The sequence below is a fragment of the Rhincodon typus genome, chromosome 5 (genome assembly GCF_021869965.1).
Source record: "Rhincodon typus isolate 14 chromosome 5, sRhiTyp1.1, whole genome shotgun sequence".
Classification (NCBI taxonomy): Eukaryota; Metazoa; Chordata; class Chondrichthyes; order Orectolobiformes; family Rhincodontidae; genus Rhincodon; species Rhincodon typus.
Window position 1 is genome coordinate 34,049,081 of NC_063336.1, and position 23,782 is coordinate 34,072,862.

General features: G+C 39.7%; 1 protein-coding gene across 3 annotated transcripts in view; it reads left to right on the top strand.

Moving 5' to 3' along the window:
* The window catches only part of LOC109910803, a 97,019-nt gene that overhangs the window by 59,422 nt on the left and 13,815 nt on the right, over nt 1-23,782 (top strand). For all 3 annotated transcript variants that reach the window (XM_048596537.1, XM_048596538.1, XM_020510049.2), the window contains 9 exons: nt 1,496-1,624; nt 2,708-2,893; nt 4,439-4,689; nt 7,827-8,984; nt 10,126-10,237; nt 11,759-11,878; nt 13,813-15,648; nt 18,839-18,961; nt 20,887-21,015. In XM_048596537.1, coding sequence (XP_048452494.1) covers nt 1,496-1,624; nt 2,708-2,893; nt 4,439-4,689; nt 7,827-8,984; nt 10,126-10,237; nt 11,759-11,878; nt 13,813-15,648; nt 18,839-18,961; nt 20,887-21,015 — 4,044 coding nt within the window. The remainder of the gene's footprint in view (nt 1-1,495; nt 1,625-2,707; nt 2,894-4,438; nt 4,690-7,826; nt 8,985-10,125; nt 10,238-11,758; nt 11,879-13,812; nt 15,649-18,838; nt 18,962-20,886; nt 21,016-23,782) is intronic.

Consider the following 23,782-nt stretch of genomic DNA (forward strand, 5'->3'; position numbering starts at 1 on the left):
CTTGCTCTCGAGGGAGTGCAGCGAAGGCTTACCAGGCTGATTCTGGGGATGGTGGGTCTGACGTATGAGGAGAGATTGACTAGGTTAGGATTGTTTTCACTAGAGTTCAGATGAATGGGGTGGGGATCTCATAGAGACTTAAAATTCTAACAGGACTGGACAGGGTAGATGCAGGGAGATGTTCCCGGTGGTGGGTGTGTCCAGAACCAGGGGTCACAGTCTAAGGATTCAGGGTGGACCATATAGGATGGAGATGAGGAAACAATTGTTCACCTCAAGAGGGGTGAGCCTATGGAATTCATTGCCACGAGAAGTAGTTGATGCCAAAACATTGAACATATTCAAGAGACAGCTAGATATAGCACTTGGGGCGAATGGGATCAAAGGTTATGGGGAGAAATCGAGATTGGGCGGTCAGTCATGGTCATGAAGAATGGAGGAGCAGGCTCAAAGGGCTGAATGGCCACCTCCTGCTCCTATCTTCTATGTTTTTATGTTGGAGACTGCATGAAACTCCACCCAATTTGATGATGTCATACATACTTTGATGGAGAAAATTAGAGTCTAGCTTGAGATCCCAATGGAGATATGTTTCATCAGTGTCTCCTGATAGCCTTCATTTTAGTTAAAATGTCTAACTAGCCAATGTATTTTGTACCTATTGCTGTTGTGCAATATACTGCATCTTAACTCCCTCTTCTTGCTAATTGTTCATTAGAGGTTCATCCTGTACAACTGTTTGCCAATAGGCTCTTAGACTTGGTGTAGAAAGGAAATTAGCGGTTACACTCTACCTCATCCATTAGCTCTTGGTTGTCTGCACAGCATGCAACATTATCTCCTCAACATTTAACAATTTCCAGTTGGGGATTGAATAAAGCTCAGTTTTAAGCAACCTGGTTGTTTAATTTTCATCTTTCTCTTGTAATCTAGTGCAGTGAAGTTCATCATTGAAGTCTATCGATATCTCAGTTGAGATCAACTTACTTATAAACTGTGCAGGATTGAATTATTGATAACAAAACAAAGAGTAGCAGATGCTGGAAGCCTGGAACAAAAGTGTCATTGAATCGTAAAAGTTACTCAGCTTTCTCCCCAAAGTTGCTGCCAGACCTGCTGAGTTTCTGCAGCAATTTCTGTCATTGAACTATTGATGTTCCTGGCCTCGGCAACTCTAGTCTATTCGGAGTGCTTATTTTATCAGTGAAGAGATCAGGAAGATCCTCATGCCCCTTTCGTACAGCATCTAGGTTTTTGGAATTCATCACCATGCAGATTTTTTTTGTATTTTTAGTTATTTGAAACAAAAGTGACATACTTTAAGAACATTCATCGTTAAACATGCTATTGGCCTCGGGTTTAAAAAAATATAACGGAGAAACAGCAATATGATATTGTCTAAATCCTTGACACATTGTGGAGGGGACACAGTGCAAATGTTCTTACATAGTGGTTTTGAAAGTTACTAATCAATATTCTTTTCTTTTGTCTGCAGATTATTGATTTGATCACCAATGAAGGAATGGGGAAGATCCAAGCATACAAATTAGAAATTGCAAGTAATTTGAGCCAAGCAGAGATTCTAAAACTGGATTATGATGTTGCCATTTATAATCCTGCAATGGTGAGTTTTTTACCTGTTTATTTTTCATTATGAAATATTTACAATTTTAAGATCATATTTAATACACTGGCACAATTGTTATAAAATGGAGTGTGTTTAAATGTAATGTAAATTATTCTATATATCAGACTAGTTTGCAGTATTGGGACGGTTGATTTACATTTGTGCTAAGTGTACAGACTGGCATTCTGCCTGGCTAATGGAAGCCTCAACTGCAGGTCAGAGACCCTCTGTCAGTTCAGTGGGGGATGCCCAGTGGAAATAAGTGCCCACCAGGTTCTTCAGTGTCCCAGGCTTTCCCCGTGATTGAGGCCCCTGGCTGCAGAAATGCCACCTGACTAGAACTGCTGATAGTCCAAGACTGGCAGGCTTTCATGCACCCACCAGAGCTCCAGAACCACCATGGGATGTCAGTTGGGGAGCGAGGGACGGGATGGGGTAAGCAGTGAGAGTCACAGAAGAGAGTGGGGTGGAGTAATGGCAAGAATCACAGTTGTGAGCAGGTGAGTGTTTTTTAATAGCTCTCCCCTTCCTGATGCCGGGATCCACGACCAGGTCCAGAATGCCTGGTATTAAGGGGCCACCAGCAGGAAGCACCTAGGAATCCTGATGGTTTTACTTGGTGATCCTCCACAGAGGGAGACCTCTATGGCCTTCACTTATTCCCTGAGGTATCACTCAATTGTGTTCAGCGCGAGGAGATTGAACGTCTCTGTTTCATTAATGAGCCTAATTGGCATGCTGCCCATGGCAATTGGAAATTCTGTGCCAGCACCTTTTTTGCCTCCAACTTAATCAAAGGGAAGTTCCCTCCCCATTAGGGGATGACCAAGGGCCTCAATTTAGTTGCCATGGTTCCCATCACTACAGGCTAGAAAAAATATTCCACAGCTTTTCCAGACCATTGGCCTTACTGCTAACGTGTGCAAGATGCAAATACTTTGACCAGTGAAGATTTTTCTGAGAAGGCTGACAATTTGCCTCTGATGACATTGATTGTTTTTTAGTCAATTGGGGATTTGGTTCTTTGACTGTATCTTAAATATATAATGGAACTGTTTGTGCTGTCCATGCTATTTATAGAAGCTGATTGCCGACTCTGAGAGAGTGTTGCAGGATTTGGATGAAATAACCAAAGAAAAATGTGGAAGAAAAGAGGAGGATTGTAAAGAGAAACTGAGCAAACTAAAAGATATGTTCCACATAGCTGCAGAACTACCCCACCAAACCTTAAAAGCAGTTTATGATTTCTACTACATTTTTGAAAAAGTAGGTAATGTATAACCAATCTGACTGGGCTGGCTGTGTGTCTGGTTTGAAATAAATGAGCTCTTTTGTGAAAGTGAGTTTCCTTCTGCGGAATTGGTTTAACTCTGATTTCACCTTGAGTGTTAAATCTGGCTTTCTGTTTTAGATGCTGAGCAATTTCCTGTTGACCTTTTGAACGTTTTCTCATTCTGGATGTCTGTGATTTTTATGTGTATTTCTGTGTTTACTTCGTATGCCCAGTATTCATGTAACTTTTAAATGTTAGTATTTGGTTTTATTTTCATCCAGCAATGTCAAAGAGCCAAAGTAGTTTTACTAATTCACCACAAATGACTATTTCATCTTTTTCTTAATTAACTTACGGGCTGTGGGTGTCACTGGCTAGGCCAGCATTTATTGCTGGTCCCTATTTGCCCTTGAGAAGATGGTGATGAGCTGCTGCCTTGAACCTCTGCAGACCATGCGCTGTGGGCAAACCCACAATGTCATTAGGGAGGGAGTTCCAGGATTTTGACCCAGTGATTCGATCTTTACTGAATAATGGACTGTTTTATTAAGTCTGACTAGTTGGTTGTGAACCAGTTCATCTTTGTACCCAAGGTCATTTCTGATGTAGCTATCTCTCAAACCAATTAAGACAAAGTAATTATAGTTTCTCCAAAGAGAGCTTGTAAAGACAAAGACTATGGTGCTGCAAAGGTCAATCCCAGTGCAACCACACTTAATTATCCAAAGCCATTTCAAGGCACAAGAACACTAATGTGCTTCTACGATGAACCCTAATTCGCATTTGCATTTTTTAAAGTACTGCAATCTAAATGCCAACTGAATAAGTTTTTTAATGCAGATATTTTGCATCAGTTTGAAGAGAAACTCCGCAATTTGGAGTCAGGTTTTGACAGTGAATCCATCATTACCAGGGCTGCATGAGCCTCAAAATGGACTGCTTGTCTTTTCACACTCATGGGGAGACAGTGGCGTTGTTTGTAGTGTCCCTGGACCACTAATGCAGACTCCCAGACTGGTGTTCTGGGAGAATGGGGTTCAAATCCGACCATGGTAGATGGTGAAATTTAAAATCATCTTAAAAAATCTATAGTTTAGGGAAAAAAAAACAGCCTACTGCTGACCCTGTCACCACTCTTGTTTGTTGCAAAAAAAAAACCCATCTGGTTCATTAGTGTCCCTTAGGGAAGGAAATTTGCCATCTTGGTTTGGTCTACCTGTGACTCCAGACCTATGTTCATCTGGTTCACTCTTAACTGCCCTCTTGACAGTAAGGGGTGTGCAATAAATGCTGGCTGCATCAGAATAGCTGTCTGGCACTGTGCACCCTTACCAAGCCCAATGTCAATAAGGCTAACACTGAACAATTAGACTGTCTCCTTGCTGTAGTTGCTGCTGATGCACCAGCGTGTTTCTTTGGTTTCTTTGAAGTCAAAATTGACCCCCTTGTGTTCAAGATTGATGCTTCATTTTAATATTTTTTAAGTTGAATGTTCACCTAGATTTTTAAGAGATTTTTGCAAAATTATTCCTTTATAGGTTGCTGGCTGGTATAATTTACTGCTGCAAGAGATACTTTTTAAGGATGCAGTTGATACTCATGATGCACAAATGTTAAGGTTTCTTCATGAGGCAATGATCTGCCTTAAACCAAGCTGGCAGAACCAGGTTAATCACTTCCTGAAAACAGCTCCAGTTCCAGCCATTGAAGAATTGGTTCAACTCAGGGATTTGGCTGATTACATTCCAGATACGCTGCTGAGGAGAAGAGGAAAACTGCTATCCCATCAGTAAGTATTGGTATCCTGCTGTATTTTCACATATCAGAGAGAAATGTTCCATCAATCCACCAAGCAAGAAGCTTAATGAAGTCCAATCCATTTAATTTATGTATGGCTTAATTGTGATTAAAATTTGGTGAGACTCTAAAATGTACAGCTAACCTGACTCATTCAGTCTGCCTGAGCTTGTATTTTTGCTGCTAAGAGCTTAATTGTTTATTTGTTTCCCCTCCTCTGGCCAGTTTTTGTAGTAGGTTGCATTTCTTTCCTACTCCTTTAGGGTGGCACGGTGGCTCAGTGGTTAACCCTGCTGCCTCACAGTGCAAGGGACCCGGGTTCAATTCCACCCTTGAGTGACTGTGTGGAGTTTGCGCATTCTCCCCATACCTGGGTGGGTTTCTTCCGGGTGCTCCAGTTTCCTCCCACAGTCCAAAGATGTGCAGGCTAGGTGGATTGGCCATGCTAAATTGCCCATAGTGTTCAAGGATGTGTAGATTTGGTGAGTTATAGGGGGATGGGTCTGGGTGGGATGATGCTCTGAGAGTCGGTGTGGACTTGTTGGGCCGAAGAGCCTGTTTCCACACTGTAGGGATTCCATGAAAATGCTGTCAATTGTTATTGATCTGCCCTGTCCTGGACAGTCCTTTTTGCTGATACTAGTTAGTGTCATTGTACTGACCTACCTCCTACTTCTACAGCAGTAATCTGTTGCATAAACAATCCGACAACTATTGGTCCAACAATTGTGATAGGTAGGGAATTCCAAGAATGACTGCACAGAATGGGAGGATAATATATCTCAAACAACAGAAGGCACAATTTACGTTGCAGAAATGAAAGTAACTATGGGGCTGATAAAGATGAAGAACTTAGTGTTCTAAAAGAGATAGTGGAAACACTGGTTATGCTTTTCTGAACTTTCAAAAAGCATTCATTAGGTGCTACAATAGGACTCATGGACTTAGGGCTAATATGTTAACTGACAAGTAGTAAGTATGAATGGATGTGACGTTTTCAAGTTGGCAAGCAGTAATTGTTGTGGAATGATTCAAGGATTAGTGCTCCAGCTTCTGCTTTTTACAAAGTCTGTTAATAACTTAGAGATGAAGGGACAGTATTGTGTACAAGTTTATTAATGATACAGAGCTCAATGGAAATATCAACTGTAATTACACCAAGTGGCTGCAAAGACAGTTTAGGTGACAGATTGAGTATAATGTGCGGAAGTGTGAATTTTTTTAATGTGAAAATTTTAAATGTTCATGTTTAGAGAGATTTGAGTTCATTCATAAAAAGCAAGGAAATGCATGTGGATGCAACAAAGAATTAGGAAGGAAAATTGCATGATAACTATTTTTGTAAAGGGTTTGGCATACAGAGACAGGAATGTCTTGTTACAATTATGCAGCACTCCAGCACACTGAAGTACTATCTTTAGTTTTCATCTCCATGTTTATGAAAGAATATATACACCTTGGAGGCAGAACAGTGAAGGTTCGTTGGATTGATTGGTGGGATGAGAGGGTCATTCTGTGATGAACAGCTGAGTAAACTGAGCCTATACTTCTTGTAGTAGAATGAGAAATGATCTCATTGAAAATATAAGTTCATGCAGGCACTTGACAGAATAAACATGATGGTCATTCCCTTAGTCTGGGGATGAGTGCATGGTCCCTACATAAAGGAGACAATCACTTGGAATGAAATGGGAAATTTCCTTGCTCACAGGGTTGTAAATATTTTGGCACTCTCTTAACCGGAGAGTTGAGGATGGTTCATTATTGAATATATTTGAGACTGAAATCTTTAGCCTCTCAGGCATTCAAGGGACATGTAGAGCGGCAGGGAAGTGGAGCTGAATCCAAGAATTGGCCATGATTATATTGAACGGCAGTACAGGCTGACCTGCCAAAGGGACTATACCTTATGTCCAAGGTACAATGGGTGTGTGACCTGGAGAACATGTAAGTAAGGCTTTAGCTCTCGGGCCTCAGGGGGTAAAGCTGGAAGTTACCGTCAAAATAAGTGTTTTGTTTCCAAAGTGCAGGTTGTATAGTGCTTGAATATACCAGCTGCTCGGTATGTCAGTGGTGGACAAATGGAAATTCAGCAGCAGGAATGTCAGTAAATTGTTTAGTTCTGCACTGGATGGTATTGAGCTTCTTGAGTGTTGCTGCACCTGTGCCCAGCAGGCAAGCAGTGGGTATTCCATCAAACTTCACGCTTGAGTCTTCTAGATAATGGAAAGGCTTTAAATCATGAAGAATAAATCATTATCACAGTATAGCCACTGTCTGCATTGCTGTCTTACCCTGGGTTCAGTTAAGCTTCTGCTCAGTATATTCAGAAAAATAGATTTTAAAATGCTTTCAGTGACAAATGTTGAATTCAGTAATAGGGGTCTGATACACGAAGGCGTGTGGTTGGCATGGTGGCTCAGTGGTTAACACTGCGTCCTCAGTGTCAGAGACCCAGGTTTGATTCCACTCTCGGGTAACTGCCTGTGTAGAATTTGCACATTCCCCCTGTGTCTGTGTGGGTTTCCTCCCAAGTGCTTCAGTTTCCTCCCACAGTCCAAAGATGTGCAGGTCAAGTGGATTGGCAATGGGAAATGTAGGGTTACAGGAGTAGGGTACGGGGAATGGGTCTGGGCGGGATGCTCTTCATAGGGTCACTGTGGACTTGATGGGCTGAATGGCCAGCCTGCACACTGTAGGGATTCTGAGTCTATGAAAACCTACTTAATTTTTTTTTCTCCCCCAACCAATTTTTAAAATGATTGAGGTTTAGTGTTCTCATTTCCTGCCATTAGTGCGTGACTTAACATCACTTCATAGACTATGGTGATTCTTGAAGACCAAAATAATAAAGGTATTTATCTCTGAAAGCAACAACTTCAAATTCTTTCTTAAAAAACTTATATTTGTAAGGTATATTTACATGTAGGAACATGTCTCGAGGCACAGAGGAATGAAAAAAGCAGATGTGTCACCTTTTGGAAATGGATAGGAGGAGTTACTGAAAGTTTTCATGAAGAGAGATTATTTTATTTGGAAATATGTGATGTTTAAGATTGATTTTATCGATGCTTTAATCTAATCAGCTATAACTTTTTACCTTTTGCCATGATATTTTTCCTTATATAGGTGCTTCGTTGTAATAAAGTTATTGACTTCTCTGGGGAAAGTATTCTTGATCGACTTAGAACAAGCGATTCACTGGCAAGAAATGTACTTGGAGAGACTGCAAAATGCAATGCTTTATCCTGCTAATTCATCTGTTGATACCAAGATCAGTGCAAGTGCTGATAAGGCTCTGAAAACTGTCAGTGATGCGCATGTTATTGAGGAACAATTCATTGAAAGCAATTTGCAGGAGGCAAAACAAGAAAATGGCTCTGAACCATGTGCATCCACCGTAGAAAAGCACTCTCACGCAAGTGAGAAAATCGAACAGAGTAGGGGTAATCTTGACTGTGACCAGTTGCAACTAACAACTTTTCTATCCACTTATCAATCTGCTCTTGTTCAAACTGACCAAAAAGGCAGGGCATTAACCAAAAAAAAGCCATCGTTAAGTTCTTTTGACTCTGGAATTGACGGTGCTGGGAGTTGCAATTTAGAGACTGGAAATGTAAAATTCAAGTCTGAAGTACCCAGTAGGGACTGCAGGGTAAAAGGAATCACTGAACAATCACTTAAAACTAAAGCAGCAAAACAAAATGAAGTGGATAAAGTTTGTACAAATGAGTCTGATGATTGGCTGAGTTTTGAACAATTTGGATTTGCTGATCTCACATCCATATCAAGTGAACCTCTTTCAAATTCTAACACAAAGACTTTAAACTTTGAGATAAAAGTGAGCCGTTCAGCTAGTTTGCCTAAGAATCCTTGGATTGGCCTGCCTATTGAGAATCTTGAAAAGTCTTATGTGGTCACAATCACCCCCAAACAACCAACTTTGGAAACGTGCCTCAAATATAAAAAAGCTGGAAGCTGTAACATGGTGCGTACAATTGAAGAAAAAAATGGGGACCAGCTTACTGTTGCAGTTCCAAGAGAGAACAACTTTGGGGCAATGGCAGTCCAGGTGAAATCTCCAGAAAAGGAACAATTTTTAATTTTTGAGGACTTTGATCTGCAGCCTGTTGAAAGAATTGAATGCGCACAGTTCAGCGAGGACCAGTGTTTGAATTCTACTGAGCAGATTGATGAAGACCTTGAATGGGAGATCCCAGCAACTTTTTACGATAATTATGAACTTTGTGGACCCAAACGATTACTGGAGGGGAGTAAAAATGAAAGGTATTAAATTGTTACGTACATCTCCATCCCACCTTCTGCTGAACCACTCCCAGATACTTCTTTGGAAGTTCATCTAATGGAATTAAATTCCTCTCTCGTTTCCCAATCAAGTGGGATCCAACAATTATAATTCAGCACAGGCCAAGGCTGTTCAGTCTAATGTAGTCTTATGGGAGAACTACCCACTTAGTCTCGTTCCCCATCCTTCCCCGCACCCCCTCTAAAACTCTGCAAATCTTTCCCTCTGGGAAGGTTATCTAATTCCCTTTTGAAAGTGTAAATTACATTTGTTTCCATCACTTTTTTTTTTAATTCAACCAGTGTATTCACTATCATTACCCTTTTACATAGCTAAGTTTTATCTCCTTGTCTCAGCCTTTTGCCCGCCATCTCAAATCTGACTCTTCTCCGATTAGAAACAGCCTCTCCTTCATGACGCTGACAAAATTCTTTTGCGATTTTGTGCAGCTCTATTAAATCTCACCTTCACCTTTATCCAATGAAAAAGCACCTCCATTCTCTCCAACAGAATTCTCCCACTACCCCACCCAAGGCTTTGATAACTGTGGTAAAGTGTGGTCCTTGGGTAATGTAATTTGAGTGAGTTTTGCAAGGGTACTTGAATCTGCAACACCAAAATCTTGTTTTGTTACTTTGCTTGTTTAATATAAAATTGACCCAAGGTTGTCAATTATCTTTTTAAAAATGGATAGGTCTTAATTACTGATGAGGTGTGCCACAGAACCATAGCACATAATTTTGCCCCACCATTTTCTCCATTTAAGTCCAATGCTGCTTTCTACTTATTTGTAAGGTGAGGCAATGCTTTCTGTACAGAGAATTAAAATCAGAAGCAGTCAGCACAGCATATTCTTGTTCACCTCTGGGACAGATGAAGAAGCAGTTGAGCAGTTTAGTCCCTCAAGTCTCTGCTTAATGAAAAGGAATGTAGTGAGAGATGATTCAGAAAGTGCCAGGCTTACTTAGCAGCTTGGACAGCATTTGTGAGAGAACTTGCCATTTTGGGTGGGGACCCTTTGCCAGAGCCAATTTCTTTCTCGCCAATTTTAATATGCAGTACATAATGTGCAGAACTTTTTTATGGTCGCAACCATGACTTTGTTCCACTTCTCATGTGCAGAGATCATGCTGCATTAACTGAATCAAAGCTGTGTGACAGGGACATGATGGAACAGGAGAAGCTGCAGGATGATATTGAAAAGCTTCTGCTGAGGACAGCAAAGATTTTAGAGGTAAATGTGAGATATTTGTGTGATTGAATCATTTCTTTATAATTATGTAATACACGTGAAATTGAACGAGGCAGCTGAAGGCTAAGATGCCGCGGGTTGGAGTGGATGTACCTGAGAGTTGGAGAGAACGGAGTAGAATGAAGGGCTGAGTGAGTTTGCAGAGTTAGGATGCTCTAAGGCCATGGAGTGATTTGTCGATGATGACCAAGCTCTTCCAAACAAGATTAAAGTGACGGTCAAGATAGGTCAGCAAGGATGGGTGTGTGGGTGCAAGTATGTGTGTAGGGATCCGAGTTTTGAACAATTTGCAACTTATGAAAGTTAAGAGCTTAACAGCAGAGAATGCAAGTGTTGTGGAAGTGAAGTCTCAAGGTGATGACGATATGGTTAAGGGGTTTGGCAGTAGTGGAGATAAAGTCAAAGTGGAGATGGACAGTGTTGCAGATGTAGCAGTAAATAAATTTGAATGGGATGTGCTCATATCACAGCCTCTTTGGTTTTTAAAGGATATTTAGATCTGGTTCAAATTGTGATTCTAACAATGTGAAAGCTAGGTTATGCAACACATCTGTTATGAACTATCCTGTCAATAGTTTTACTTCAATATTTAACATATTCTGTGATCCTGTCCATTCCTGTAGGAGATTCATGGCCTGAATGTTGTTCCATGGCACCTGGCCTCTTCTAGTAAATGTATTCTGATGTAGAAAACATGACCAGTCATTTTGTGCATACAAGATCCCACAAACAGCATTTGATCATGTTAGAAAGCCTGGTTGTTTCTCATTTAAATCCCATTCAACCTGAAGACCAAATTTGAGGGGGATGTGATCAGGGCAGAAGAACTGGAATTAGTGCTAGTCAATAATCAGAAAGCCCTCCGACATTGATTGAGGATAAAAGGAAATCTCTTGGAAGCTCTGTAGTTAAATAATAGCATCAGAGTGATTGCAGTAGAGGTGGCCAAACTGTGAAAAAAGAATGGGTGCTCACAGAAAATGGGCAGGAATAATAACCATCCAGGTGATCAGGATGCTCGTGGGATTATAGTGGGTATCAGTGAAAAGATGATTACACAAGATTCGGGAAGGGCTGAAAGGATCACGTGAAATTAAAGGATGGATGGAAAATTGAAACATAATTATCTTAATTATCCATGTTAAGCTATATAGCAATGTAACATCAAGCAATGCTGGCACACACATGGGTGTAATTGAGAGGACAGGGAGGTGACCTGAAGAGGACTGGCACAGACAGGGCTGAATATGTCCCATAAAAGATGGGCATAACTATAATCCCCATGGACCTGCAGTGAGACACTTCTTGACTGGTGGAAGTGAGTGGAGTTTAAGGCTTTGGCTTTATCGAATCTGACTGACCCCCTGTGCATCTTCATCTTTATTTGAGATAGCTACATCCTCTAAGCCAGCATCTTCCTGTTTGTTCTCAGTTGAACACCAACAATCTGAGTAATAACACCAGTTTTACAAGTTTTAACGTTATGCCATCTTTTGAATCCAGGAAGAAGAAGATGTGCTTAGACAAGAAGAAGAGCTGGAGTTTCTTTTGCAGTTGGAAGAGAGCAAGTGCTACGGAGTTACTGAAGTGAACAGCACAGGCTCTGACTTGCACAATGAGAAGGTAGTCCTCTCAGAAATATTTTCACAGGAGTTTTTGTGATGCTCGGTAGCCAGATGTTTGATTCACTGTAACATAAATCTGATTTGGCAACATGAAAGCATTGTTGAATTCCAAACATTACTTCAATAGTTTCATAACCTGTGTAATATACATTCATAGCATTGTCCTTTTTTGGATTGTGATGGAAATTTGCAGGACTGATCTTCTGAATGCATGCTCCCTGCAAACACTTTATCTATCTGGTACACAAATATAGATAACACTCAATTCCCGTAGATAGTAACAGAGAGAAAATTGAGAATATTGTCCGCAAATTTCTGAAATGCAATACATTGTCCCTCATTTGGAAAAATCATAATCTTTTCTTGAAAGCCCATGAACAGATGTTTATCACCTGTACCTCTTTTGATGCTGAGCTCTGCATGTCAAGAATTCAGGCACAAATGCACATCTGTCAACTCGCATTGTCACTTTCATTCGTCAGAGCACCGAAGGCAAAATGTTTCTCCAGCTAAAGATCTTGTAAAATGTTATTATATGGTAAAAATTAAAGTTTGTGGGTTGTTTTTGTTTAGCAGTGTCTCCTTTTACAGGACCCAGCAATAAATCAGAGGCAATATAATGTGCAAAATGTTCCAATTAAGATTTTTCTTTAAGCAATGAGAGTCCTTAGTAATTGACCCCTTTGCTACCTGAATACAGCATCAAGTAGTCTTAGGTCCGACAAAGCACAAGCCAGTTTTGCTGCCCAGTGAAATATTTTAATCTTCAGTCTGAAAAGAACACCATTTTGATGTCTGATTAACAGGCATTTTAACAATCTGTTTCGATGAGACTGTCAGGTGTGCCTTGTTTTCCTTCTGATCCATGCCCACTATGAACTGTTTAGAGATTCCACAGCTTAAAATTAATTCTTTGCTACCACCTAGCGTGGGTTAGAACTAGGCTTTTTCCTCACTTTCTATTTCCCAAGAGGACAGTGAATGTAGGAGGTATAATCAGTAAGATTGCAGATGACAAAAGTTGGTGGTGTTAAATAGCGCAGAGGAAAGCCTTTGATCACAGGGACAATATAGACAGCTAGTCAGATGGGCTGATTAGTTGCAAATGCAATTCAATTCATGAAAAGTGTGAGGTGATGCAGATTGGAAGGACTAACAATGCAAGGAAGTGCAGAGGATCAGAGGGATCTTCATTTGCATGTCCATAGATCCTTGAGGGAAACAAGACAGGTCGATAAAATGGTTAAGAAGGCATATGGGATACTTGCCTTTCTTAACCAAAGCATTGAATAAAATAAGAAAGGAATCATGATGGAGCTGCATAGGCTATTGTTTAGGATACAACTGGAGTACTGTGTGCAGTTCTGAGTACCGCAATATAGGAAGGAAATCATTGCATTACAGAGGGTGGTGGAGAGGAGATTCACCAGGATGTTGCCTGGGCTGGAGTGACTCCGCTATGAAGAGAGACTACATAGGCTGAGGTTGTTTTCCTTCGAGCAGAGGAGACTGAGAAGGAAACCTGACTGAGGTGTACAAAGTTATAAGATGCACAGACAGGACAGGTAGGGAGAAATCGTTCCTCTCGATAGAGGGGTCAAAACCCAAGGGTATAGTTTTTAGGTAAGGAGCAGGAATTTTAGAGGAGATTTGAAAAAACTTTGTTTTTACCCAGAGAGTGGAGTAGGTATCTGGAACTCACTTCCCAACAAGATGTTAGAGTCAGGAACCCTCAAGACTATGGACCAAGTTCTGGAAAATGGGATTCGAGTAGATAGATACTTGATGACCAGTGTAGTCAAAATGAGGTGAATGGCCTTTTTTTCCATGTTGTAAAAACTCTGAGTCTCTATGAATAAACAAGTAAATACACTTTATATCCTGATTCTTAGCATTTTAAGTAACTCTTTTACTAAATCTTTTATTTTTTAGGTCACCATGTCCCTCATTGAGCTTGCAGAAGCTGGAGTGATTGGATTAGAAGACTGTGAATGGTCTGAAAGGGAACAGCAGGAATGTCACTGTAGTTGCACCCATTCACAGTTGGCTTGTGATATTGAGAGCATGCAACAGGAAAGAAGCTTCAAGTCTGACTGTGGTTTTTATAATATAGACTATAACACGACTGTTGTTACTCTAGGGACAAATTGGGGCACACACAATAATCCCAGGTTATTGCAAGAATTGAAAGAACTAAATCAAATTGAGGACAGAATTCTGGAAGAGAACTTGAAGATAAGAGAGCTACGTTCCTCTGAGGAAGAGCAGAATGGTCCGGTTCAAGTCTTGGGCAAGTCAAAGCTGAGCAAAGATAGAACAAAGTTTTTGGCTGAGCTGGAGAAAGAAAGAAAGGAGGTTGAGAAAATGGAGCAAAGTCTCGCTCGAGAAGGAAAAATAAAGCACAAGAATGTAAAGAAATTGCCACAAATATCTTCAAAGATGGGATGTAGTAATCCAAAGAGCAGAACTGTTAGATCATCTGCACGAGTTCTGAGTTCTCATTCAAAATGTAGCCAAAGAGCTGAAGCAAAAAGCCAATCTGGGTTCTCAGATGCAAATTTCAAATCCAGTGAACTAATGTCCCCTGCAAGTGTCATTGATTCAGGCTCCAGTCAGGACCGATCTTGCAACAAGCGTATCCCAGACAAAACTCCTTCACAATTAAAGGAGGTATGTAGCTCAAAGAAAAAAGCCACCAAAAAAGTACATTCCAGTAAAGATCAAGATCAAGTGCTTGGTCAGGTTATGAATACTGCTGTTGCTGTGAACGAAGAAAATGACTCAACAGATTCAAAAGATGACCAAGCATTCATTACTCATCTAGATGATGAAATTCCCGTACAGATTTTTTACTCCTCCAACAAGGAAACAATCGAAGATAATAAAATTTTTACCTCTGGCTATCAAAGCCAAGGAGAGCTGGCTGTGCAAACCAAAGAAAAGCCAATACCAGCACTTTGTGCTACTGTACCTGTAAAAGTGGAAAAGGTTCTGACCTCTGCATGCTCTGACCACTCCTGCAGTGAATCTCTTGGAGATGTTGCAACAAAAAATGTAAAGAAGGAGCAGTTGAGAATTCCAGTGCCCCAAAACTGTGTCAAAACCAAAACTTACCAAAAAGAATTTTTGGAAAGTCCTAATGCTGTAAGGAAACCTAGTGAACAGCAAGAGTTCTTAGAGTCTTTAGAGAACTGTCCAGTGACAAAAGAATCCATGACTGCCAGTGCATTACTTGAAGCAAACGCACAGACAGGGAACAAGAATAAATCAGAAGATGTCAAAAAGGACCATGTCAGCGAAATCCCTTTTAACTTGTCTGAAATCTCAACAAACATGCATAACAGTCAAGTCAATTATGAGAAAGATGGTTCTATCACTGAAACAAGCTCTTTAGTAAACTCTGAGAATGGAGAAATGTGTCTTGAGCAAAAAGATTCCAAATTGGTTGTAAAGTCAGATCCATTTGTTGAAAGTAAATGTGATGCACAAGACACTCCCTTATTTAATGAAGCGATAGTGGAAACTAGTGTAATTATTAGCAGCAATGTACGATCAAGAGAGGATTACACAGTTGAGATGTTGCAATCTGATGAATCCAGAAATACTGAGATACAGAAGGATTCTTTACATATCATTGACATTGCAAGCCAGATACAGGATTGTTCAAATCGAGACTTGAATGCGATATTTGAAGATTGTCATACAAAGCTGTCAGTGGATTGTAATCCACCAATTGATGCACATGTTTTTCAAGTATCCGTTATGAAGGTAACCAAAGATTTGATTTTAGTTAAGATAAATACAATGTGTCGTTATTTTTTCCTGTGATCTCAGTTAAAGGAGCAAAGTCTCTCAGAAGATTGAATTTGATCTTAATGAGTTTTTTTTTAAAGAATTAGGGCTTTTAAGGATAGCAGGATAAGATTTCCTGGAGAATGAGTTTATGATTTAATTTTAAAACAGCATGCCACCTCCACATGTGCTAGGATTCCCAAAATAAACTACACCACTAAGAGGTGAGATGGCATTCCTTTCTCAAGATAACGCAAACTGTTTTATTCTGCACACTTCAAAGATGATGATGTTATAACAACCTGTAAACAGCATTGTCTTGAAACAAAAGCATATAACAAGCTTTTTAAAAGTAAGGTTGATATTGTAGAGGTTGCTGACTCTCCTGTAGCTATCCGACTGCCAGAGTCTAGGCACAGATAATTCTTCATCAGTTTTTCACCGATTTCTGCATAAGTTCCTGCAGTGGTCAATCCACTCCACATGATTTCCTTTGCAGAGCTTCCTCTCTGATAATAATAGGCTGGCATTGGATTCTGCCATCCTCACTGCTATATGATACCCATCCTCAGACTCCTTCCTGGGCCTTCATATAATTGTATTTTGCTACATGCTTTTACTTTTTCATGATGAGGCCCTTGAAAACATTGTCTGAGTGTGCATCCCAAAGACTCTAGTGGTTCAAAAAGACAGCTGCCTTCTCTCAGGGCAGTTAGGGATGGTCAGTAAGAATTGGCCTAGTCAGCAATGCCATATCCCATGAATTAATACATTTTTTAAAAAGTCATTGCCAGTAATGTCCTTGAGGATTTTGAATCATCCAGTAGTGTCAGTTTTTCATTTCAATTATCTGAATCACCCCGAATTAACTTGCCTGGGTTATTGAGTATAAGTGACATTACCTACAATGAAGTGGGCATCTTCTACTACCAGTGTCAAATGGAGTAGGCTCCAATCTCACTCCACACTTACCTGAGGAGATAAAAAGACTGAGGTATACAATGTATTTCCATTCACCCACCTTTCTGTTTCCGTTGAACTCATGTAAGTGTCTCCTTTTAAAGTAGGAATCTAAATACTAAAACTATTTTGAGTCCTTCACCGCCATCATTTAGTCAGAATAAACCATCTGTGGGTGTGGGTCTTCTCAAGTCTCCATCTCTTATAATAATAACTGCATGCTTTCCCAGAGTTTGATTCACCTACTCCCTGTTGTTTGTCCTTCTTACCAATAAATTGATAAACATCATTTCAAAATGTTACATAAGGTGTAAATTTTTTCCTCTATCACAAAAGAAAGCTTGTCAGATTGTTGAAATTGATGACTATTTGACAAGTCTCATCACTTCTATTATGGCATTCCCACTAAAGTAATGAAGCTTCAACTGGCAGGAATGTATTGTAGGATAATGGATTGGCTTAACACGTGTGTCTTTTAGACCATTTAGTATGCAGGATGTTATCAGTAAAGTTGTGAGCACACTTTCAGAGAAATATACATCTCCTGTGTGAAATGTTCAGAATACACAATGCCAGCTTGTAGCCATTATTTCCCACTCCCTCCCCTGGGGGGTGGGGGGGATTTGGGGTTAGTTTGTGAAGGTTTTTCTTTAAATAGGTAAGGAAATCAATTTGGAACAGTAACCAAAATATATCAGTCCCAAGAAAACATGGGACTGCAAGAATGCTTGAACTGCTGTAGTGTTAATGGATAAAATATTTATACTGTTAGGTCTATGACAGGTAGAGTAAATATATTAAGGCAATTAGTTTAGCCTTCCTAAACAGAAGGTTCAAAGCTTTTTTTTTTACTTCAGAAGAACCCAGAATTCTATTTCAGAAGGTGAAACAATTTCTCTTAGTAGGAAAGTTCAGTCATTTCATGGGAGCCAGTCATCCTAGGTGAGGTGTTTCCATGTGGAGCTTCCAAGACAGGAATATAAGTTTTCAAGTTGTTTAAAACTGTGGAAAGTTAGGGCATCATAATTGTGAGAATTTATTGCCAGTGGACCTGGGAAAAAAATCAAGAAAAATGGTCTCAGCTGTCCAATGGAAAGAAACTAGAAAGTGCAGTTCAGAAAAGGTTTAGAAAGCTGAAATATGAATGATATTTCTTGGAATTAAGTCTGTGTAGTGAATAATGTTGTGAAAAAAGTTGAAACTTTGTTTTGATGTCTGTATTAAGATCTATACATCTGTATTCTATACAAAGATATGTGTTTGTTTTTTGTGTGTGTATGTGCGTGTGAGATAAACTTGTATTCTGTTGATAGGGAACATCCATGACATCTGAATAGCCAGGTTTCAATCTGGGATTTCTCTTGGCCAGTATTAGAATTATCTGAGATCATCTCAGTTGTCATTTCCGCATGACCCTGGCTGCTGTTTCATTGGCAGATCTCTTCCCAGTTACTCCTTTCCTATCATCTCTGTTTTTTTTGTCTAACTAATTAAACTTGGATTCATAATTTGAAATTGCTGTATGCTGATTTTGCTCTGAGAAGCAATCAAAGGCCCAGCTTTAAGAGTAATATTTTTGTCCATAAGAGAGATTCCTCCATCCCTTTCTCCCAACCCATCCCCACACCCTGACGACAAATTAATTCCCTGGGTCTTCTAACAAAAACAGAAGTTGCTGGAAAAGCTCGGCAGGTCTGGCTGTATTTGTGAAGGAAAAATCAGAGTTGATGTTTTGGGTCCAGAACACTGAGGAAGGGTCACCGGTCCCGAAACATTAACTCTGATTTTTCATTCACAGATGCTGCCAGACCTGCTGAGCTTTTCCAGCAACTTCTGTTTTTGTTCCTGATTTACAGCATCCGCAGTTCTTTCGGTTTTCCCTGGGTCTTCTAACCTGTTTAGATGTAAATTTTTGTCCTAAACAATGTTTAGGAAACCCTCTTCAGTGCATATGCAGTAGAGAATTGTGAACCATGGTATTTCATGACCATTTTATTTTGTATTTTGTTTGCGTAGGACATGGTATCCAATATTATACCATGTGTATATTCTGGCCATATGGTCCTCCTTTATTTTCAAATGTGAATTGCAAAACTGACCTGTATTTAATTATCTGCATACTGCATTAGGAACATAAGCTCAAAATATTGTCAGTAAGAATGGGAAATGAGGACAGGCTGTTAACGTGTATTCTTGACACTGACAGGTTTGTGATTATAACATACCAGTTGTATTGGACACAGGATCTGGTCTGATGAAAGCTGGCTTTGCAAATCAGGATCTACCAACTACTATATTTCCAACAGTAATTGGGCGACCTAAATATGAGGTAAATAATGCTGAATATTAGCTTACTGGGAGCTTTAAACGTATTATTTTATAAAATAAAGTCTTTTACACAGTGCCTGATTTTGCAACATACCAGACAATAGCCTTTTAGGAAATTATGCTTTCTGTTACATAAAACTCTAATTACTCTACTGTCAATCTGTTCCACTTTACTGGCTTTTCAAGTGGCTTTTGACTAATTTGCCATAAAATGTACACATGTACTATTTTATATGATATGGGACTTTCTAGCTTGGATCTATAAATTACTTTTCTAAGAAATACGTTCTATCTAGGCAATGGGGAAAAAAATTGCCATTAATAAATTCTGCTCTTTAATTAAAAAGTTGTTTAAATTGAATTCACCATTTATTTGAATAGAAATTCTGCAAAAATAGCATATTTTATTAAAATTGTTTAATTTGAACAAGTAATTAGTTTTTAAATCGAAATGACTTCAGATAAAAGGAATAGGCTGACTTCACATTTTAAGTAATTCCACCCAAATCTCATCTCGTTTCACCATATCCCAACCCCACCAGTGTTCATGTACTCTTTTATATTCCCTTCATCTTTCATTCTGCACGGAAGGCATTCCATCTACAGTTCCCGCCATTTCTTTGTCTCGTTTGTTCCTTAAGACCTGTCAACCACAACTTCAGAATGATCACAGAATCTGTCCAATTTATTTCATCAACTCTTTTACCATATTTTATCCTCTTGTCTACCTCTAATTTCTCTATCCTTCCTGTCTATCTAGGGTTCAGTAGGGAAGCTATTAATTTCCATTCTGGAACCCAGTGGCCTTACCTTTATTGCATGTATATTTCTATCGATCAGAATCAAATCTCAACAGCTCTCAATCTGATTGGCCTCCATCTTTTATTCCCACCATATTAAGGGTTCCTAGCCCCATTAACCCCTGATGTGGTAGTTAGCTCCTTGCTGTCATCTCTGTAGGAAGAAGGCAGGAATGTATGAATGGCTGCATTAGCTTCCAGATCTTTCTGGATCATCATAAGCCTCCAATTCTTTGTGGTTGAATACTCCAATGTCTCTTGGGAGGTTGAGGCTGACCCCAATCCTGTCACCACTACTTCCTATCAGGGAATGTCACATCTAACTCCCTCCCCAGTCTCCACCCCCACCCTTCCTCTGCAACTTCAACTCTGATTCAGGATGTGAGATTCTAATAAATTGTTTCTTCCACAGTCGAGGCCACCTGCTAAGCCTCCTGAGACTCGTCCACCTTCTAGTTCAAAACGGGTATTCACCCTAAGGTTTGCAGATTCTCTCCTCATTTTAAGTCCAGGCACGGGACAATGAATAAAATATTGGCCCATTTGTGTTAACAAGAAGCCCCTTCCATTTCAAGGGGCCGATCACGGTTGAGATGCGTGCCCAAAATGGACATTCCACTGCTGTTGACACTTCCTCCAGCTCAGTGCAATTTCCGCTCGCTTATTGGCTAAGGTGGCCTGTCCGGAGGAATTGGAGGAAGTGACTGTCCTCTGAAATTCCCTGCTTGAATCGTTTTGGGAGTGAAATTCAAATTGTGTATAATGGAGGATTGTCGATTTCAGAAGGAAAATTGTGTGAAATGTTAAATGGACTGCTTTGTCTGAGAAGAATTTCATCTCCTTCATTTTAGGTCTTCCTGAAAAATGTTTAGTTTATCTTTTGATCTCTCTCTTCTCATCATTTTCTATTTGTGTATCCCTTATGAAAGATGCTGAGGCACTGTTTATGGCAGGGGCATAATATAATTGTGTGTAGGTGAATTTTCCCGAATTCACATTGTGCCCACAATTTTACAAATGGATGGATGATCCTGACAGTGGGATTTGGGAGAATTACTCCGAACATAATGGGCTGCCTGTAATGCCAAAATGAACTTGTCTTACAATCCTGTTTATTTGTTTTCAGAGAGTTTGTAATGGGAGGAATCAAAAAGATGTTTACATTGGGCACGATGCTCAACATATGCGAGGTGTTCTTTCCTTGCACTACCCACTGGAACATGGCATTGTGACAAACTGGGATGAAATAGAAAAGGTATGTTTAACTGAAATGGACTCAACTTAGAAAGTTAAAGCTTTCAGAATACTAACTAACATTTCTCCAAAGCTTAATGGGTTAGGACCTTTACCTGTTGTTATTACTGCACCAGGAAGAATGTAGAATAGAACCCCACTATCCCAGACCTACCATCAGTATAAATGTGTTAAATCAATTACCAAAATGGTCAATTGCTTCTCTCACTACTTCAGAATAAATATTTTACCAGCTTCCTTTGAACTCAAAATAATCTGTTTATTAGAAACAAAACTTATTTTTAAAACAAGTTGCAAACATTGGTTAACATCAAAGTTACAATCTGGAATTTAAACTATACCACCTTAATTCTAGCACAGAAACATTCACACAACACAAAAAGACAAGTCTGAGTAGAACTGATGCTTTTTTTTAAATGAAGGCATGAGAGGAAAAGAAAACCCTGTTGGCCATTGGTCTAGAAACCAAAAATAGAAGCTAATGACTGCTCACATCTGCTGGATTTCCTGTTGATGAAGTCAAACTGTGGACAGTGATAGACTGGTAGAACTTCAGCTCTGCTGTCAATCTGCATTGCAGCCTTTAGACCATGATCACAGTCCAAATTTTCAAGTTTACAAATTAGTCAGAAACACTGGCTTTTAGAATATTCACATTCACAAGAACTTCTACTGAGAACAGCATTTCGTGAGAGAGACTTGCAGCTTTCGGGGTATCTTCCTTCTGACTCTTGGGTAAGTAAAACAGAAATCCAATACAGAAAAAGGTTGCTAAGCAACCATCAGCAGACAAGTCCCTTAATTGTTTCATAATCAGGGTCTAGAAATTAAGACAATAAAATTCATCTCATCTCTCTTTGAAAGTTTTCAGCTCTACAGGGCATTGGTTAGGCCACTTTTGGAATACTGTGCAATTTTGGCCTTCCTGTTATAGGAAGGATGTTGTGAAACTTCAGGAAAGATGTTGCTGGGACTGGAGGGCATGAGCTATAGGGAAAGGCTGAATAGGCTGGGGCTATTTTCCTGGAAGTGCCTGAAGCTGAGGGGAGGACCTTAAAGAAATTTATACAGTCATGAGGGGCAATGGATAAGGTCAACAGGCAAGGTCTTTTCCCTACAGTAGGGGAGTCCAAAACTAGAGGGTATAGGTTTAAGGTGAGAGGGAAAAGATTTAAAAGGGACCTACGGGGTAACTTTTTCATGCAGAGGGTGGTATGTGTACGGAATGAGCTGCCAGAGGAAGTGGTGGAGACTGGTACAGTTACAGCATTTAAAAGGCATCTGGGTGGGTATATGAATAGGAAGGGTTTAGAGGGATATGGGCCAAATGCTGGCAAATGGCACTAGATGAATTTAGGATATCTGATTGGCATGGACGAGTTGGACTGAAGGGTCTGTTTCCATGCTGTACATCTCTGATTCTATGACTATTATAAGTGATCTGGCTTATAAAGCTAAGTAAAACCAGTTAGCTGTTCCAGTCCTGATTACTGTCCGCACACCCTGATTTCAATATACTTGTCTGTGAGCATTTCAAGTTTGATTAAGGTCCATGTACAAGTTTGAAGCTATCCTATGCTACTTACCAGTGTGCTTAATTTTAAATCTGTTGACAACTGTTGAAAAAAAATACACCTCATGTCCATAAGGGAAATGAGCCTCCTTGAACTTTTCCAACTGAAATTTCTACACACTGGGATTGTACTCCACTGTGGTGGAATAGCTAGGCAACATTCATCTTAAAGCATAGCTGGATGGTCGCCCAAATGAACTATAACCTAGTCAAAGTCAGCACCTCTGAGAAATGACAAGAATGTAATGTAAGTACAACCAATTGAGAGTCAGATTTGATTCTAGCTTTTTATGTTGAAGGCTGCTGTATTTAACACTTGCGTTATATTACATATACCAACCCTGTTAAACCATTAAACGTGTGGCTGACTCAAAGGTGTCATTGATACTGATGCTATAGGGTTAATGTAACTGAGGAGAGGGAGGGGAAGAAAAAGTTTCTGCAATGTTTAAACAGCCTTGGGGAGTCTTTTAACATTTTAATGTTTAGGTCTACTTATTAATTATTTCACACTGCTTCAGTGATAACCCTCCATATAACTTGAATAAATCATCGGTAATATTCTTTTTAGATACCATTTTATTTTAACTTCAGTCAACACCTAACACATCATCATATTATAATATTGAATTTCTTTACCTATCACAGCCACTCACCCTTTTCTGAATAGGTTTTGAACATACCCCAGTATTTTGTCATGAAGTTTCTCTTTACTTAAACATTTGAACACAAGTTTCCAAAATCAAAGCAAGATTTTACTCCTTTTCATTTTTCTGATATATTTAATCCTTCCTCAGTGATGTAGGCATTTTATTAAATGATACAAACATAGTAGGCAAAATAAGCAGATTTATATGAATATAATTTTGAAGATTTGTCTATAAACTCCGTGCTAAGATTCTGCTGTTCAGGAGGATTCTTTTTATAGAAAGCATTGTGTTTGCCGAAGACCCCTCAAAGTCAGCAGTTCAACCAAAGCCATTTGAATGTACTCCAGAATCTCTCTTTTTCTTGTGGTTAGATTAACCCTGTAATGTCAGGTTTAGTTGTCTTTTTGTACAACCGGATGAAAAGTACATTTCAAACTGTTCAGGGACAACAAGGTGCAGGGCTGGATGAACACAGCAGGCCAAGCAGCATCATAGGAGCAGAGAGGCTGACGTTTCGGGCCTAGACCCTTCATCAGAAAAGGTCT